At 36.2% G+C, this 18,309-nt stretch overlaps 1 protein-coding gene across 1 annotated transcript; it reads left to right on the forward strand.

Moving 5' to 3' along the window:
* Positions 1 to 940: 940 nt before the first annotated feature.
* On the forward strand, positions 941 to 18,241 carry LOC107806595 (dynamin-2A-like). Its single transcript, XM_075238645.1, has 22 exons — positions 941 to 1,494; positions 2,260 to 2,310; positions 2,432 to 2,552; positions 2,667 to 2,756; positions 3,196 to 3,257; positions 3,344 to 3,458; positions 3,551 to 3,893; positions 4,187 to 4,334; positions 7,326 to 7,427; positions 7,512 to 7,631; positions 8,493 to 8,576; positions 8,657 to 8,784; positions 10,378 to 10,462; positions 10,630 to 10,762; positions 10,887 to 10,963; positions 12,323 to 12,379; positions 15,429 to 15,576; positions 15,659 to 15,807; positions 16,128 to 16,241; positions 16,315 to 16,382; positions 16,663 to 16,835; positions 17,702 to 18,241. Exons 1-22 carry the CDS (start codon positions 1,351 to 1,353, stop codon positions 17,857 to 17,859), a joined length of 2,670 nt encoding a protein of 889 aa, XP_075094746.1. The 5' UTR covers positions 941 to 1,350; the 3' UTR covers positions 17,860 to 18,241.
* Positions 18,242 to 18,309: the final 68 nt, after the last annotated feature.

Below are 18,309 nucleotides of genomic sequence, written 5' to 3' on the forward strand. Positions count from 1 at the left end.
GGGCTCATCATTTGTAGCCCAACTAAATGGGCTAGTCCAATCAATATTTATTTGACTTAAGCAATTCATCCAATTATATTAACGCATAATATTTATTTGGATAATATATTTAAATATAGTCCAAATAATTTTATTGAATTTAAATTCAATAAATTTTGCATGCCTACAACTGTATTCAAAGTTTTTTGGGATTGATAAGGTGAATTGGACTACTGTAGCTCATTGAGTATCTACCTCGGGTCGTCGATATCATAGTTCTATTGATATATATTTTAAGGAAAACCAACTATATTCGATGTTGGTTGGCCTTCCACTTGGTGTGGCTATTCATATTTACTGGAGGGGTTTGAATTAGCTCCTCCTTATCTGATTCTCTCGAGATAAAAAAAAAAGATTGGTTGATCTAGTTGATATCCAAAAACGGCTTAGCAATAATCGAGCAAGATGGGAATATTGGGGTAAACCAGAAAAGTGTGATCTAGCTGGACTTAGCGTTGATTAGGCAAATATTTTGTAGCAAGAGAAGTAATTATGAACCTTGTAGACTATCACCAGAAATTGACACGTTGTAACTCATAATCGGTATCATAATGCTATGAGTTTAAATTTAGTATCAAGATCAATGCCACCTTGAATCAACTAGTCTTCATTTTTCCATATTAACTCTGTAAAAAAAAAAGATAAAAAAATTAATACTAATTTTTAGAAGCAGTTACGTTTTTCCAAGAAAACACATTTGCGATTTTGGAAATTCAGACGGCCCGTTAGCACAATTTAAAAAGTAGATGGGGTTCATTGTAATTAATTGAAATATAAATCAAACAAAGGAAGTTTTGGAAATCGTAAAAGCAAAATGCAGGTGGTGTTTCCCCCTTACGTACAGGCGCATATTAGTCGGTTGATATTTAATATGTAGTAACTGCCGAGATGACAGTCCAACGATCAAATTCTCAGAAAAGAAAATTTTCTTTTCACAAAATAAAATATAAAAAACCGAATACCAAATCAGAAAAGCATTCCCATTTTCGCCATTTTCGGTATCTGTTAAATCTCAACAACTGACCCCTTCATCGCCGTGAACGTCATGGCAAATTCCATCAACCAGCTCTAGATCAACAAATTTTCGCATTCGCGAATCTTGAGACGATTCTTTGCATTAATTCTTCGCAATTAGCAACTGCATTGTTCTGTAGGATTCGGTGATACTAATTTTTTGTAAACGTATTTATGCATGTAATGCGTGATTTCTTTGGCGTACGAATGATCTGATTGTTATTGGTGAAAAAAGCGGTGTAGTTTTGGTATTGTTTTTGTATCCGAGATTGTTTGATTTGGTGGTGAAGCGGATCAATGGAGGCGATCGAGGAATTGGAACAGCTCGGCGATGCGATGAGGCAAGCGGCTGCTCTGTTAGCCGACGAGGATGTCGATGACGCTGCGGCATCGTCTAAACGGCCTTCAACGTTCCTCAATGCAGTGGCGCTTGGCAATACCGTAAGTTTTCTGTGCAATTACCACGTGATTTGTGATTCTTCTGTATGTTCTGTGATATGTGTTATGTTATTCTTCCCTAGATACAATGCAACATATTTTGGAAGTACTACATACCTAATTTTTCTAGAAAGGATATGTATTTGTCAACTTGATGTACAAATGCACTTGTTTTGCATACTTGAGAATGGCGACATCCTATAGTTTGGATTTAAGTTATACACATACTATCAATGAATTTTAACCGTGACATCTGGTGTTACCATTTTTACCAGATTACCAATTAATGCTTATCAATTAAGTGACCTGATTGTGTAAATATTTTTTATGACGTCAGTGTATAGAACTTAATCTCTTATAGTATTTGCACTCACCTGCTCATGGAACAAGCAGTTACATAATTATCTGACAATGACAAGCTATAATTGTCCAATAAATTTGTGAGCATTTGTCCTTTGGAGCTGGTACCTCTTGTTAAGTTTAACAGAGATAAACAGACACGCAGAGATTTTTTTCATGATAAGGTGACAGTCAACTTACCTTAAACAAGCAGCTACATAATTAAACAATTGGCTTTAATTGTTTTCACTCTATTTAGGTTCCAAACTGAGTTAGAATTTTGTATAAGAACCAAACATTTGCAGCATGACTGTTGAATCATTCCCAATATTGTGAAATGAATCTTCAGCTTAATTCTTCATTCACTTTCTCAGGGTGCTGGTAATATATCTAATCTTTGACAATTTCTAATCTTTGACAATTTCTCAGGGTGCTGGTAAATCAGCTGTATTGAATAGTCTTATAGGACATCCTGCTTTGGTTAGTTTCTTCTGCTTAAATTTTTCATTATAGTTTCAGAGAGTACAAATTAGATTCATATGTAAGATATTGCTGCAACTCTTTGTTCATGTTTCCATTTCTTTTATCTTGATTTGGCCAGCCAACTGGGGAAGGAGGTGCTACTCGTGCTCCTATATGCATTGACCTTAAAAAGGATAGTTCCTTAAGCAGCAAGTCAATTATATTGCAAATTGACAGTAAATCCCAACAAGTCTCTGCAAGTGAGGCCTTTCCCCAGTTATTATAGTACAGTTCTCTACGATTCTATTTTCACTAAAAGCTTATAAATAGGGCATACTCTGATCATACTTGTTCACTCTTTGGCCCAACAAAAGGTGCTCTTCGCCATTCTTTACAGGATAGACTAAGCAAAATCTCAAGCAAGAGCCGAGACGAGATATATTTGAAGCTTCGAACTAGTACAGGTATGTCTTGGGATTGATGTTTACAGATACTTTTGAAGTGGTATGGATGTTCACTTTGTTGCCGTGTTAACCTAGTAATAATATTCCACACTTTAGTAGGATATTAACCCCAATATGGGTTGACATTATTTTCCTATTGGAGTTTTTCAATCCTAGGATTCTTCCGCTGATATTTGTTGTTGGATTTAGTTGAACTTCGGTATAGTACCTGGTAGTTTCTCTCTGCACTTTAATTGTACTGGAGAAAATCTTTTTCTATTTTTTATTTTTTCCTATATTGTTTATTTATTTGATATTTGATCTCTGAAATTTGGACTGTCTTTTACTGTTGCTTCTCTGTCCAGATTGCATGAGCAAACTGGTTTTCTGCTTTTCATAGTTGTTTCTGTGGGAAATATTGTCTGTTTCAACTGTGTTTTTCTTTTTTCTTGCCGTACAGCTCCTCCATTGAAGTTGGTTGATCTACCTGGAGTAGATAAGGGACATCTTGATGATGCATTGGTTAGTGTAAAAATAAACATCATGGATTCCAATTATGAAATTCACTTTCTTATAGGAGTTTAAAGGCTGTTCCTTTTTCCTTACAGAGTACATATGTTGCACGCAGTGATGCCATATTACTTGTTGTGATTCCTGCTGCTCTAGCACCAGAAATTTCCTCGTATAAAGCGCTTAGAATTGCAAAAGAGCATGATGGAGAATGTGAGTTGCACTATCAAATTTTGTTCTTCAATTATTAGTTTCACTTCTCCCTATCTCAAAATCGCTGAAAGCATATTTCGCTAATGTTTCAGGTACAAGAACTGTAGGTGTTATTAGCAAGGTAGATCAAGCAGCTTCAGATCCAAAAGTTCTTGCAGCTACCCAGGCCCTTTTGTTAAATCAGGGACCACCAAGCACATCCGATATACCATGGGTTGCTTTGATTGGTCAATCTGTTTCTATAGCCTCAGCACAGTCAGGAAATGTAGGCAATGATAATTCGCTAGAAACAGCATGGCGTGCTGAGAGTGAAAGTCTTAAATCCATTTTAACAAAGGCTCCTCAAAGCAAGCTTGGTAGGCTAGCACTAGTGGAGACCCTTGCTCAACAGATCCGTAATCGAATGAAAGTCAGGCTTCCGAATCTCCTCTCAGGGTGATGTCCTATTCCATTGTTTTAATTTCCCATACTTGATTTACATTTGGTCAATTAGTTTCAAAAGCAAATGTTTCTGTTTTGTACCAATTTAGTTTACAAAGCAACACATTTCAATGATTTCTTTTTTTACATACTTAGGCACCACAAATTATGTAAAAGTTGCAGCAAGTTGCTCACTGTTGTATAGAACACGAGTTTCTAGTCACCGTCTCTTCCCTTTTAATTAATTTTTTTCATCGGCTACCTGTAAAGACCTACATCATTTAATCCTTCCTTTATAACTCCTGCAGGCTCCAGGGAAAATCTCAAGCAGTAAAGGATGAGCTAGTAAAGTATGGCGAACAAATGGTTAATAGTGCTGAAGGTACAAAAGCTTTAGCCCTTGAGCTTTGCCGTGAGTTCGAGGATAAGTTTCTCGAACATCTTACAACTGGAGAGGTGAGCCTTGGAGTAGGAAAGAGAATGAAAGCTAATGACACTCTTACAGTTTATAATCATGATAATGCTAAAGTGTTGCTTGAAGTGTTTCTGTAAAAACAATTTGGCCAATTTCAAAGTCAATTATCCTTCAAGAAAACAAGTGCTACTATGTGTTATTGGAAGTGAATTCCACTCTCTTTATTATTCCCTTCCTTCCAATTTATTTTTCGACTGAGTATCGAGTCTAAGTACGAAAGAAAGACTTTTGAAGCTTGTGGTCTAAAACAAGCCATAGACATTTGTTTGGCTACAAGCCATCTCTTTAAGGGTAAAATGAGAAGTTCAAAGTTAAATAGTTTCTAAATAAGGAAGTATGATATTCTTCTTTGGACAGACTAAAAAAGAAAGTATACCACATAAATTGGGACAGAGGGAGTAGTTTTTCCTCTTCTTGTTAGTATATGTTTATCAGCAAGCCGGTGGGAAACCTTTCCTTTTCGTTTCTTTGATAAGTCAAAATTATTTTATTGATGGAATACCAAGAGGGTGTCAAAATATGTCCAGATTGAGTGCGGTGCATCCATTTTCATCTGTCAAGTTTGCTCAACTACCTATACAAAGGAGAATTCCTACACTGCTCAGCAACTGAAAAAACCTTCTCTTGGGTGATTAGCTTTCTAAATATTCTCCTACACCCCCTCATCTTATTCCCTTTAATAGCTCCAGGTAGTATGATTACACCATGAATGATTCCTCCTCCACCCCTCCATATATCACCTTGTTTGCCCTCTCCCCCTATTGGGCTGTCATATCTTTTCTAGGAACTTTTCAACCTCATCCTATTCCTAATCCTATATGGTCTAGCCGAAACTTAACATTCACATGGTTTCCTGGTCATCCTCTCTTAAAGAACGGCTAACATAGCTATCTAACATTTACCAAAGTGGGGGTACACACCTCAATATAGTCTCATTGCATCATATACCCTTCTAGAAGCTTATCATGCCTCCTTCACCACCAGATACCCTTAGTGGATCTGTTCCTCCCCCTCTTATCTCCTTATACAGGCTCATCAAATTAGAGAACCATTAATGGTTTGAAATTCCCTAAAACCCTTCTTCATAGAGCCTTTCTCTTGAGCAAATCTCTAGAACCATTTCCCCAACATGCTAGAGGTGGACAAGCTCTGAATCCCAGCCTCCTTTCCGCAATAAGGATCTTTATCCTTTCCACTCTACCAATTGAATTTTCTTTTTCTCCTCCTTAACTTTCCACAAAATTGTCTCTCATCATCTTTTTACAATCTGGGCATAGTTAGAGGCATATTAACCAAGGACATGTAATAATGTTAGAGAGGGTAGACTTCATAATGTTATATCCCCTCCTATAGACAAAGACGACCTCCTTTATCCACCTGTTTTTTTCTGAATTTCTTGATTACTAGTTGCCACAGCATTCTATATTTATCTCCCCAAGAGGCATCCTCGACTGTGAAATCGAAAAATTAGCCACCTTGCAGCCATGAATTCATACGCCAGGCTATGGCTTGAAATCTTAACTTTGTTCAGTTTTTCCACAGTCTCCTTTCTGTAGTTAACCAGGTCTAAAATTTGGAACAAGTTGTTTTCTGGCTCATGAAGCATACCGTGAATATCATTATGACATGAGTGCAACTTTCTGTTTCATTCGAGTTTTAAGGTGAAAAACAAGGTAAATAGTTGGTTGGGGTGGAGGAGATTCACACTCGAATTATTATAGAAATTTCTTAGTTAGAACTATCAAAAAAGGGGATTTCCTTGTTCTATATATTCAGTTGCTCTACGAATTGAAAATAATGAATTTATTGCGAATGAGTCATATTACAGGGGTGTTTAATGTAATTTACCCTAAAATAAATTTGAGAGGATTCTGAGATTCTGATGTTCTTTAGTCGGTATTGTAATGTACGTTTTATGATAATGCATGTGCGTTTAGTTGATGTTCATTTCAGGATTTATCTACATTGAACTTGCACAATTCCCCAACTTAGAATTTTGAAGTTCCATCTTTCCTTCTCAAATTCCCCTACTATTGGACTCCATGCTATATTTCAGTATATTGTTGAAATCTCAATGAAAGATATTAGTCCAATAAAAGTATCTACTTCAATTTGTAGTGACTGACAATTATTAACAAAGAGGATGTGAATGAGGAAGAAAGTCTTGTTTCTTATCGTTTTCTTACCAAAGAGGGAGCAAAGGCAGTACAGCATCCCATGAAAGAATAACAGCTAATTTAAGCTAGACAGAAATTAAGAGATAGGCACTAAAGAAAAAGCACCTCTATGGGGAACAAAATATTTTGTTTACCCTTGCTTGAAACCGATGAGTGAGCAAGACCGCTTCATTGCTAAAATTTGCCGTACTCTTTTCTTGAGTTTGAGGTGTGTTTATCGCTTTAAACATGTACATTTTTGGTTGCTGGAGAAAATTCATTTTTTGTTTCAGTTCATGTTTTTTAGCAAATAAATTCTTCCACCCTATAATTTAAGAACTCATGTCGTGGATTCTCCCTTACAAAAATCAAAAGCTTCTTTCTGCTTGCTTTTAAGTCCCCAAACCCTTCACTCAGATTTTGAATATAGCAAAAGGCGTATCTTTAACTCGTAAAATCATTTGGTATAATTCCTAGCTGTTTTGGTATAGGGTTAGTATGTGTAAAAGAGTTTGTCTCTATTTCATTTAAATGATTTCGTGCTTTTGTAGATTCTTTTCACTTTGTTGTTCATCAGAACCTCTAGGTTTTTTATGCCAATATGAGATAATTATGACTAGATTTTTGTGCACAACAGAATTTAGCCACTTCACCTTTTCCCGTTTCATTTTTTCCTTTATCATGTTAACCTAGAGGCCCCTCTGGCAAGTGGGATCTGTGATTAGTATACAGAACTATGTGCTACTTAGTTGTTATTTTGGTTAAAAGTGTATTTTCTTTGGATACATACATACTGCTTGTGCACTAATTCTGTAGGGTGGTGGTTGGAAAGTAATTGCAAGTTTTGAAGGCAAATTCCCTGATAGGATCAAGCAGCTTCCTTTGGATAGACACTTTGAGTTAAAAAATGTGAAGAGGGTATATTTCTTACTCCATCATGGCTTCAGTCAAGTGCATATTACCTCTTCATCTTTTCAAGTGACCCTTTCATGTTAATTGAAGGTTGTGCTAGAAGCAGATGGCTATCAACCTTACCTTATTTCTCCTGAAAAAGGGTTAAGGTCTTTAATAAAGGGTGTATTGGAGCTGGCAAAAGAACCTTCAACACTTTGTGTCGAAGAGGTGATCCCTATCCAATATTATATGCTTTAATCAAGGGAGTTATTTGTTTTTGCTTGACCTATTCGGTAGTTTTCATTGTATCTCACTTCCCCTCTTCTCCAACTAGTTTCTTATTGAGTCATAGTGGTTGTTATCTCTTTCCCCACTTACTGACAATCACCAAAAGGGAAAACATGTAGAAATTCTTCTTGCAACTTTTATGTCTTTTTCCTGGCTGCATGCAACACCTCAAGTATTTTCCCCTTCCCTTTATGGTCCTTGAGCTTCTTTGCTCGTGGATCTCAATAATTTGGTTAACTGGAAAAAATGATTTTTTTTAATATCATGATGGACATCATAGCTCCTGTAAACATGATACTATTTAGGGAACAGTTGTGGTTAGTAGGACCTGTTGACAGTCACTGCCTGCAGTTCATTATATCCTTCCATTGTTTCATTAGGTGATTTTTTGGTAATATTAATTTACTCCTGTCAACTTGTTAATCAGAATATATGCAATTTTGGCCCTATACAATTGTCTTACAGAAGCATTTTGATTTTTTTCTTCTCTTTCAAATAGCCTGGCTGGCCTTTGGTAATACACTCATGCAAAATGAACCCAAGTTAATTGCTACATTTATCTGTGACTGAGACAGTAATGTTAATCAGAAATTATGCAATGGCACTATACAATTGTCTTGCAGAAGTATCTTGTTTTTGTTCTTCTCCTTTCAATAGCTTGGCTGGCCTTTGGCAATACTCTCATGCAAAATGAACCCAAGTTAATTGTAACATTTATCGGCCACCTGAGACAGTTAATGAGAATTATGTTTCCTTGAACTTCCTCTTTCTACATTCTAAGCCGCTTTAAAATTTTGGTAGGTGCACCGAGTACTTGTTGATATTGTCTCAAAAGCTGCTAATTCAACACCAGGTCTTGGAAAGTATCCTCCTTTTAAGCAAGAGGTGACCATTAAGTGGATCTGTTGTTTTACAAGTTGAATCTTGTGATTTTCTTGGCTTCTTATGGAAATAATTCATTTTAGGTAATTGCAATTGCGACTACTGCTTTGGATAATTTTAGAACTGAAGCGAAGAATATGGTTATTGCCCTTGTTGACATGGAGCGGGTGTATGTTCCCCCACAGCACTTTATCCGTTTGGTGCAAAGGCGGTATGCTCATAATGTAGCTCCTTTTATTGGTCTCCTTCCGATGTATTGTTATCACATTTTGGTTTGTATTTTCTTCTGTTAGCTCTGTATGTAAAGTAATCTGGTTTATGTCAAAATATTTAATAATTGTGTTTCCAAAATATTGTAGTGTGAGACAAATCAAGCACAGCCTTATCTACAGGTTTTACTAATTGCAACCTGTTATTGCCTGTCGATTTTGTTCTAGTGTATTTGTAAAGCTAGTGGACATTGAGCTTAACTCTACCTCAAAAGGCTCATGAGATGAGAATAGTCCAAGATCATATCAGGAGATAACAACATATGCTCAATTAATATGAGACTCTAAACCTATGCTCAATAAATATGAGACTCTAACATATTCTCGCACTTCCTGGCTGGACATTTGGAGCGTGAACATAATACGGGATCTAACTTCACAACAATAGGGATGTGTCTGACTTTTGATACCATGTAAAGAAAATAGACCTAAGGCCTAACTCAACCTCAAAAACTAGCTTATGAGGTGAGGATTGTCCAAGACAATATCAGGAAACAACAACATACATACTCAACTAACGTTGGACTGCAACAATATCTTCGCTGCAAATCTTCCAAGAAAATGATTATCTTCCAAGAAAATGATTATTTCAAAGATAATTGTTTTCCTTCTATTTTCCTCAGGTAATTCTTTTTTCCTCTAGGCTGATAACCAAAATACATAGTTGGGCTAGCTTGGTAGATGACTATGGGCGAGCCACACCTTTTATAGATACTTTTGACGCTGTCTTGGTGTGCTATGAAAGAAACAGTTTTTCGATTAGTCCAACAGAAAAAAAAATCCAATTGTTAACCATATTAAATTTGCATCCCGTGGATTAGGGAACCCTTACCATGCAGTTGAGACAAGGCTACCATAATATCCCTGTATCATTGATTTTTGGATTCTTATTCATTTTCTTCTCTTTTTGGTGGATATGGTCGGGGTTCCTTAATCCATGAGATGATACTACTTATTCATGAGATAAGTGGGTAAGGTAGATGAATTTCTATTCACCTTAACTGCAGTGGCGCAATGACCCAAACCTGCACAGATTTAAGACTTTAAGTTACTTGCTGAGAAGAGAAAAGCAAAATAGTTGATGCAGACCACATAAAGTGGTTAAATAGAACAGCTTGAACAGGAGTTCTCTTGTGCTTCCAAGAGTATTTAATCTCAAGTGCAGTTGACCTTTTTATGTTTATTATCATCATGAGGATACCGTCACTTTATCTGATAAAAATAAAATAAAACATCATTGATGTGCTGTTTCACATTGATGTTATCTCATCGTTAAAAATTGCTTTGAGACACAAACTGATTATGAAAGAAAAAGAAATGTTAGAACGCTCATACTTTCACTGGGAGCTCCCTGTGAATAACCAAAAGAGGAACAAAAATGAGAAATCAAGGACTACTTTTTTGGAAAATACTGGGAGTGAGATGTTTGTTCTTTTTATGATGCATTTTTTCATTTTTCTCTGATGTTCTGTCCTTAACTTCCTTGTTCCCAATTATTTGCTGTTTGGTGAATGCTACATTTTTGGTTTCTCCAGGATGGATAGGCAGCGGCGAGAGGACGACCTGAAGAACCGACCCTCCAAGAAGGCAGCAGAGGCAGAGCAATCCATATCGAATAGGGTAGGCCAATCTTTTCAATGAGTACAGTGTACTGATTGCTCGAGTTCTTTACCTTCTGCTGTCCTGAAGCGTTGGAACTTCTTGGATTTTCTCATTTATTTTTCTTTTTCCTTCCATGGCTATTTGAGTTGAAAACCTCTCCTGATTGCAACTAGTTTCCTATATAGGCATCCAGTTCCCAAACTGGAGGTGAACAAAGTGGTGGAAAGTCAGCGAAGGATAAATCAGTTCAGCAAGATAAGGATTCACAAGAAGGACCAGTCCTGAAGACTGCAGGACCCGATGGAGAAATCACAGCAGGTTTAACTTGCTGAGTTTGTCTCCAATTTTTGTTGATCCAATACAAGATAACTAAGCTGAATTTTTTTTGGAACCAAAGTGCTAGTTTTGTTTGTGTTCACACATAATTTTCCTGTACATGCAGGGTTTCTACTAAAGAAAAGTGATAAAAAAAGTGGCTGGAGCAAGCGATGGTTTGTTTTAAATGAGAAGACTGGAAAGGTCAGTATTGAAGTTTTTTAAGCCATTGTAACATCAGCTGATGATAATCCATTGCTTTACTTGAACTAATTTTATGTATGTGATCCTTTTATAGCATTTCCTGTCAACATTTAATGTTGTAACTTACCAGTTATTTTAGAGCAATAGTGGAGTCAATTGCTTATGGTAGAAAGGAAAAATAGAAGTACAATACTTCCGAGTTTTACTGCAAATTAATGTCTTATTTGTGACAAGTGGGGCTTGCTTAGTTGGTAAAGCACCTCTACCCACGACCATTAGGTCCTGGGTGCGAGTGACGTTGTAGGGGAAGTGTGGTATACATACTCCTAAATTGGGAGGGAATTTTAAAAAAAGAAGAAAAAAATGTCTTATTTGTGGTTGCTTAAATCCGATTAAGCGGTGAAATGATGTTGCTGTTTGTATCCCAAACCAAATGATTAGTTTCTCTTCAGCTGTATTTGGGCCTATTTAAATGGAAAATCTACTTTTTCGAAGGATTTCTTTTCTCTTTCTAAATCTTTCCAATTTTCCAAATTCAAAATTCATAAAATATTTTGTTCGAAACCCTAGAAGAAAACTTATATGTCCAAACTCAAACTTCAATAGGAAGAATTTGGAAGATGAACCATTCCCAAGTAGGGTATTATCTGTGCAGTAAGAGTGTGAACAGAGAAAAGCTGGAAGACTTTTCCTGGACCGTTTTGTTGGATACTAATGTACCTGTGTACGACCAGTTTAGATCTTCCAATATAAGATGACTCAATATTGTTCTCTTTGTTGGTACCTTTATAAATTTCTTATACATGAGATTTGTCCCCTTAAAAATAAAAAGCTAAAATTGAGCATGCACTAGTAATTTAAAGACCTGTACAATATTTGTATCCATGTCTATATAAGTAGTGGAAGATAACCAAAAGAAAAAAAAGAAAGAACAAGTATAATCGAACCCAATGACAAATTATGTGGTAGAAAAAGAGAATGAAAAGTAGCTCCGGGGATTGAAACATTTGAACATTTTTTATTTTTTTAGAATAGTTAAGAATCATTTTTATTTAGATTAGTGTGTAGTTAACAATAAGCTGATTATAGCTTTTCTTTACTTTTTGGTGAGATGTAGCTTTTCACCCTTTTATATCATTATAGGATGTATACTAGATGGCTATGTACAAGGCAATATCATCGATTTAAGTAGTATTTATATGCAAGTTAGAATGTTATTTTGGATATTTGTGCCTCATGAAGTAAATCAAAACTAAAACATTCTCTAAAATATATGAGATATCATACTAATTAGTTCGCGCCACTGTCTCATAGCTTTTAGTTATTACTGTCTCATAGCTTTTCGTTATGCTTTTGCAGCTTGGATACACCAAGAAGCAAGAAGAGCGGCATTTCCATGGTGTAATTACGTTGGAGGTACCAAACTGCTAATTGGTGTTTTTGAGTGCTTTTAATACCTAACATTCAATTTTGGACAAGTAATTTGCATTCGTCTCTTTTATAGCTTTATTAGAAAGCCTTTAGTGAGTTCATTTAGTTTATTCAAATTGTTGCTCGGTTAAGCTTTCTGGGTAAGCCTTGACAATTAGGTGATCGCCTTAATTGGAGGTATTTAAATACCGAAAGTGTTTTCCAGCTGTTTTGACACTTGTGCGCCGCTTCTCGTTTTCATTTGGTACATAGATATGTTTTCTGGCTTCAGTTTGTTTCATCTAGATTGTTTCTTTCCATGTTAAAGTTTATGTAACAAACTAAAAACACCTATTACACAGCTCTTGCTATAAGTGTTTGGGCATGTTATGCTTCATGGTTGTGTACATTATTGAAGGGTTTTTTCCTTTTTATGCTCTCTTATGGCCCAGAAAGGCTGTCTTTAGTTGTCAGAAGAAAAAAAGAGTAACTTTACAAAAGTTTTTGTGCATTACATGTACAGTAGTGCTAGATCTAGGAGCCACAGCATGTGCAAATCAAATATTGCTAGAGTCACCTGGCATATCAAAGTCAAGAAAATTAGATGAGCCCCCTCTAGAGATATATGAGTAACATTTAGGGTCTGCACCTGTTTAAGCATCAAGTCTTATGCGCACATTGCTTCTTTGAATAGTAGATTGAGACACCCCTATAGAATTTCCAGAGCAGTAATAAAAATGCACATTAACTTACAAGCTGCAAAAATGGGTTTGATCATAGAGTCCAGGTATCTTCTTTGAAGTCAGGTATAAGAAAATTCAAGGGCCAAACATTGAAGTTCACAACTCTCAAGCTTATGAATTAAAATCATCGGACCTATTAGCCTAGTGGTGCTGCACTTGTCATAAATTTATATACATCTCTCTGCTTTTCTTTCTGTAAATTGCATCTATTATTTACTGTCATCTACATTTCAAGATTGAATATTATAGTTGTATTTTTGTCTTTTTAATCATGTGCAAGAGAATCCAGAAATATTGATTTGAAACTCATGTCTGCTGGTGTTAGAGTTATCAAGTGATCCCACTCAAAGGAAGAATCTGAAGAGAAAATAGATAGTCGTTTCCTTTTCTTGTATAGATTGCAGGGAATGAGTTCAAATTTTTTATTGTTGACTTGGTTTGTCGTGGTCTTTCGTTTGCTGATATATGGATTATTTACCTCATCCTATTAATGACTTGGTGCTGTTTATCCCTGGGTTTGGTATGTACAATATTCCTTAGTTTGTATGGAGTCTCAACTTAGTTAATTTACTATCAGCAAGACAAAAATCTCTCAATCTAGTATGACCCTTCCGAAGTCCCCTAGGTGATTTAAATATCTCGGCGCTCCAGGTAGAATTAGCAAGTCTTTACGGAACTATAGCTAAAAGTGTGATTGATTTGCTTTTCTTTTTTCCCTTATATATTAGTTAGAGAGGTGGGTTGGGTGGTAAAGGAAAAAATAATAAAAGGTCAAATGAAAGAGAGTTAATGAACTGTGTGGCCACCTAACAGCTTAAGTTGTTCGAGAGTGAACACTTTTATATACTACTTATTTTTTATATACATCGTGCTCCTCACGTGGGGGTCTTGGTGCAAGCATGTAAAGATATTTTATTGACGTATACGACCACCTGTTGTAAAAGTTTAAACTATTAGCAAAGAAACAATTTTATTTTGTTATTTTAGATCTTCGACAAGGGCTAAAAGACAATTCATGTGCGAGTTTTAGCAGTCAATAAAGTATATCCATACAGGTCATATGGTCCTTATTGACATGACATGGGGGTGTAGTAGTCATTGCTGATGCGGTGTGTTCTTTGATGGGTCACCTATGAATCTATGATCTCACTTGGCAAATGTAGTTTCATGTATATCTATGTGGTTTATGTTCTTTGATTCCTAGGGTACCAGTAGTTGAATGCGTTTCTATCTAATTACCTGCCACAGTGTTGCAACAATTTTCAAAACTGCTTTAAGCATAGTTAAGGGAGAAATGCCCAATAAACATCTCATTATTATTTTGATTTTTCGATTCCTTAGGATAGTGGAAATACTTGAAGCAAAATTCAATTCTGGTTGGGAAGGATATTTCACAGAAGTAATTCTTGGTACATATTCACCGAGAATTCTGAACATGATGCACTGGTCACCACATTTCGTGACCTTTCACTCTGGGACATGGGGAGCAGAGAAGAGACGATTTAATTGTGCATGAACAGGTTAAATTGAAAGACCATAAAATGACCCAAATCAGTATTTCTTCATGCTAGATATTGCATTCTATCTATTGGTATTCCTTAAAAACTTACAGTGGATGGCTGCATTTTTACAAGGGTTTTGGGTCTATTAGAGAAGCTATACCTGTATTTGGCTTCGGTTCTGATTGTTGTTGTCAAATTTCATGAAGAAATATAAATTGGTGTACCGAGTTTGCGGAGCTTATCAAGTAACATCAACCAATAACTTTACCTCAATACAAAATTAGTAGGGGATGGTTATATGAATCTTCTGTATTCATTTCGCTCTATTTGACCTCATTTTATTCCAATACTAAATAACCTGTCTTTTAAGGAAAATTAGAGGTTCTCTAAAGCTAGGAGTTTTCTAAATCTCACACTTATCCTCATTAACAACAATTAAGCCTTCATTCCAAGTAGATGGTATCACTTGTATGATCTTTTTGCTTCCACTGTATCTGTTCTTAGCTAAAACCATTTTGAAAGATTGTAGGTTGTCTGAAACAATTTCCCCATTCCCTTAGCACCTTCAATTATCATAATGTTGCACCTATGGACCTACTCATATGGAGATTTATGTGGGAAATGGCCAAAAACTTCATCTTCTGTGTGTGCTGCTTGTGTTCAGTTGAATATGATAATTTGTAATCTTGTCCAATCTTGTACGAGGGACTGGCTGCATATCCATCTTAATATTAACATTTCTATTACATTCATCTTGTGGATATGTTGTGCCTTTAGTTTATCGTGTAACATGCTATCCAAAACTTTCAGGAATGTAATCTTGAAGAGGTTTCTGAAGAAGATGAAGGATCATCGAAAAGTTTGAAAGACAAAAAGGCAAATGGGCCTGATGGAGGAAAAGGACCTAGTCTCTTGTTTAAATTAACAAGCAGGGTTCAATACAAGACTGTTCTTAAAGGTGGTGCATTCCTACACTCTTTGTAAGGGAATTATATGGTTTCTTCTTACATTTTTTACAACTAAATTATGCTATATTGCAGCCCAAAGTGCTGTTATTTTGAAGGCAGAAAGTTTGGCTGAGAAGATTGAATGGATAAACAAATTGAAAAATGTCATAAGTTCTAAAGGAGGTCAGGTTATTGCTGATTCTGGTCCACCTGTGAGGCAAAATTTGTCTGAGGGGTCACTTGTAAGTAGCAAAATACGGTTATACTCACATAAAAATTCTTTTGCTGATTCGGCCTATAATTGTTCCTTCAATTTACTTCAGCAGAAAAAAACGTCTTCACTTCATTACCACCAATGTTTTCAAATGTTTTTACTGCACAGCTGATTTTTACTGCCAAAAGTATTCTTCTTGTCTTACCTATAAGGAATCTCTCCAAATTTTGACTTCTTGGTTTGAGATCATTTAATTTGTACGCCAGCATTTTATGGAATATTTCTCTTTCCACAATCTCTGTTTTCAAACATGTTACATGTCAAATACTTGGATCAATTTCTATTTAGGACACGATGACTAGGAAACCTGCGGATCCAGAAGAAGAACTCCGTTGGATGGCTCAAGAAGTACGTGGTTATGTTGAAGCTGTTCTCAACAGCCTTGCTGCTAATGTACCGAAGGTCAGTTTAATGTCATCGTTATGCCCTTCATTTTTGTTCTCCATACCCTGTTTAACTTTAACTGGTTTTTCAGGCAGTTGTTCTTTGCCAAGTAGAAAAGGCCAGAGAGGATATGCTTAATAAGTTGTACAGTTCTGTCAGGTTAGCAGCAGCTGTATTTCCTTTTGAGGAATCATGGATATTAGGAGCTCTGATTTTGACCAAATATATATACTGAGGATGCTTTATATAAGAAACCAATCTCACAAATTTTACTTCTACTTGAAACTGATCAATCCAGAATATCTCTGGCATATGAAAAGTGTCATGCATACAACCTTGTGGTCTTAACAAAAGTTTCTTTATTGTTTATCATCTTTGCTTCTTTCTAATTGTCTTCTGACTGCACTCCTATCATCTACGTATCAAAATTTGACTGTAGTGCGCAAAGTAGAACAAGGATCGAAGAGCTACTCCTGGAAGACCAGAATGTGAAGCGTAGGAGGGAGCACTATCAGAAACAATCCTCTTTTCTTGCTAAGGTCACTCAGCAGCTTAGTGTTCATGATAATCGAGCAGCTGCTGTGTCTAGCTACTCAGATAGTGATGGAGCTGGTATTTGGCAAATCCTTTGATAGCTTTTTTAGTTGAAGCCTTAATCTTCAATTCTTTTACAGTTTTCCATCATTTTAATGTTGCCATCTTAAAGTATCAAAACGAACTCCTGTGGTAAAATATACGGCCTCCATAAAAATAAAAATAAAAATGAAATCATCTAATTTGTAATTCACCATGACCTAGCATATGTATGCTCATATGAGTTGAATGACTGCTCTCAAATACGGCAACATAGTATTGCTGATGCAAAATATAAAGAAACATGAAATTCCAATGATGTGCCATCTGGTGAACTATGTTGGATATCACTGCCTAGACCATGATTTAGAGTGCATTTACCTACTAGGACATTTGCTGAAGTTATACGGAATTAAAGTGGTTGACACTTGCCCGTAGAAACTTAAGGAAGTATATTATTAAGATTATGCCCTAGAAGACGGATGAAATTTTAGTTCCACGGGACCGCAATTCAATAAAAGATAGGTCTAGTGAACCTGGGACACAACCTTAGTCAATACCGCAAGCTGATATAGCTGACTTCTAATTTTGCGGGCTTTTAAATAACAACTGCAGAAGTAAATGCAGTGAAATATTTAGATTTTAGACTTTTTATACTGTGAAAGATAAATGGTTGAAGCATCAGTAATTTGCAAACTTGTCAATGAATAAGCAGCATAAGAGAAATTTCTGAAACTTAGAGAGCCTTGAACTTATTGTTTATGATCCTTTTGTTAACAAATAACAACTGCTGCAAATTGGACGTTGTAGACCACCGTCCTCTCTCTCCCAGTTTATCAATACACATGAAGTGCTTTCTACAAACTTAGTTTATCACCAACATTCTATTATATTGACATCTGCAGAAAGCACCCCAAGATCTGGAGGACAGTCATCAGGTGATGATTGGAGATCCGCATTTGATGCTGCGAATGGCGCCCAAAATGGTGATGCAGGGTCTAGAAGTCGACGAACACCTAGCCGGCTGCCACCTGCACCTCCTGGTTCTGGATTTAGATCCTAGGCATTTGATTCATATTCTTGGCAGCTGCGGATGTTTTGGTTCCTGCTCTCTTCTTGGACTCTTGACGTGCTCGCATTTTGTCATGAGATCTTTGTATACATAGCTTTTACATTTTTAGGTAAAGTTTAGCTATTGGTCCAGCGGCCTCTCTTCTCAACAAAGAAAAAGTTTTCCAGTTGCTGCTTGATCCTAACTACACATAGCTTTCAAATTTAGGAATTTCAGGACAATTTTCATGTATAATCTTGTTGGGTTGGTGGGTATCTCTACTGTTGGTTGAGCTTCAGCTGGGCTTAAATTTTGACAAGGTTGCTTGGGAAAGTTGGTGAAACAATTCTGCCGTGGATAATACTTTTGATTTATAACCTTATTTGATGCTATCAGATTGCAGTTGCATCCTTAGATTTGACCTTTAGCTTTAAACTTTCCACACCTTTATCCAGCATTGTT

Source organism: Nicotiana tabacum, chromosome 19, assembly GCF_000715075.1.
Source record: "Nicotiana tabacum cultivar K326 chromosome 19, ASM71507v2, whole genome shotgun sequence".
Taxonomy (NCBI): Eukaryota; Viridiplantae; Streptophyta; class Magnoliopsida; order Solanales; family Solanaceae; genus Nicotiana; species Nicotiana tabacum.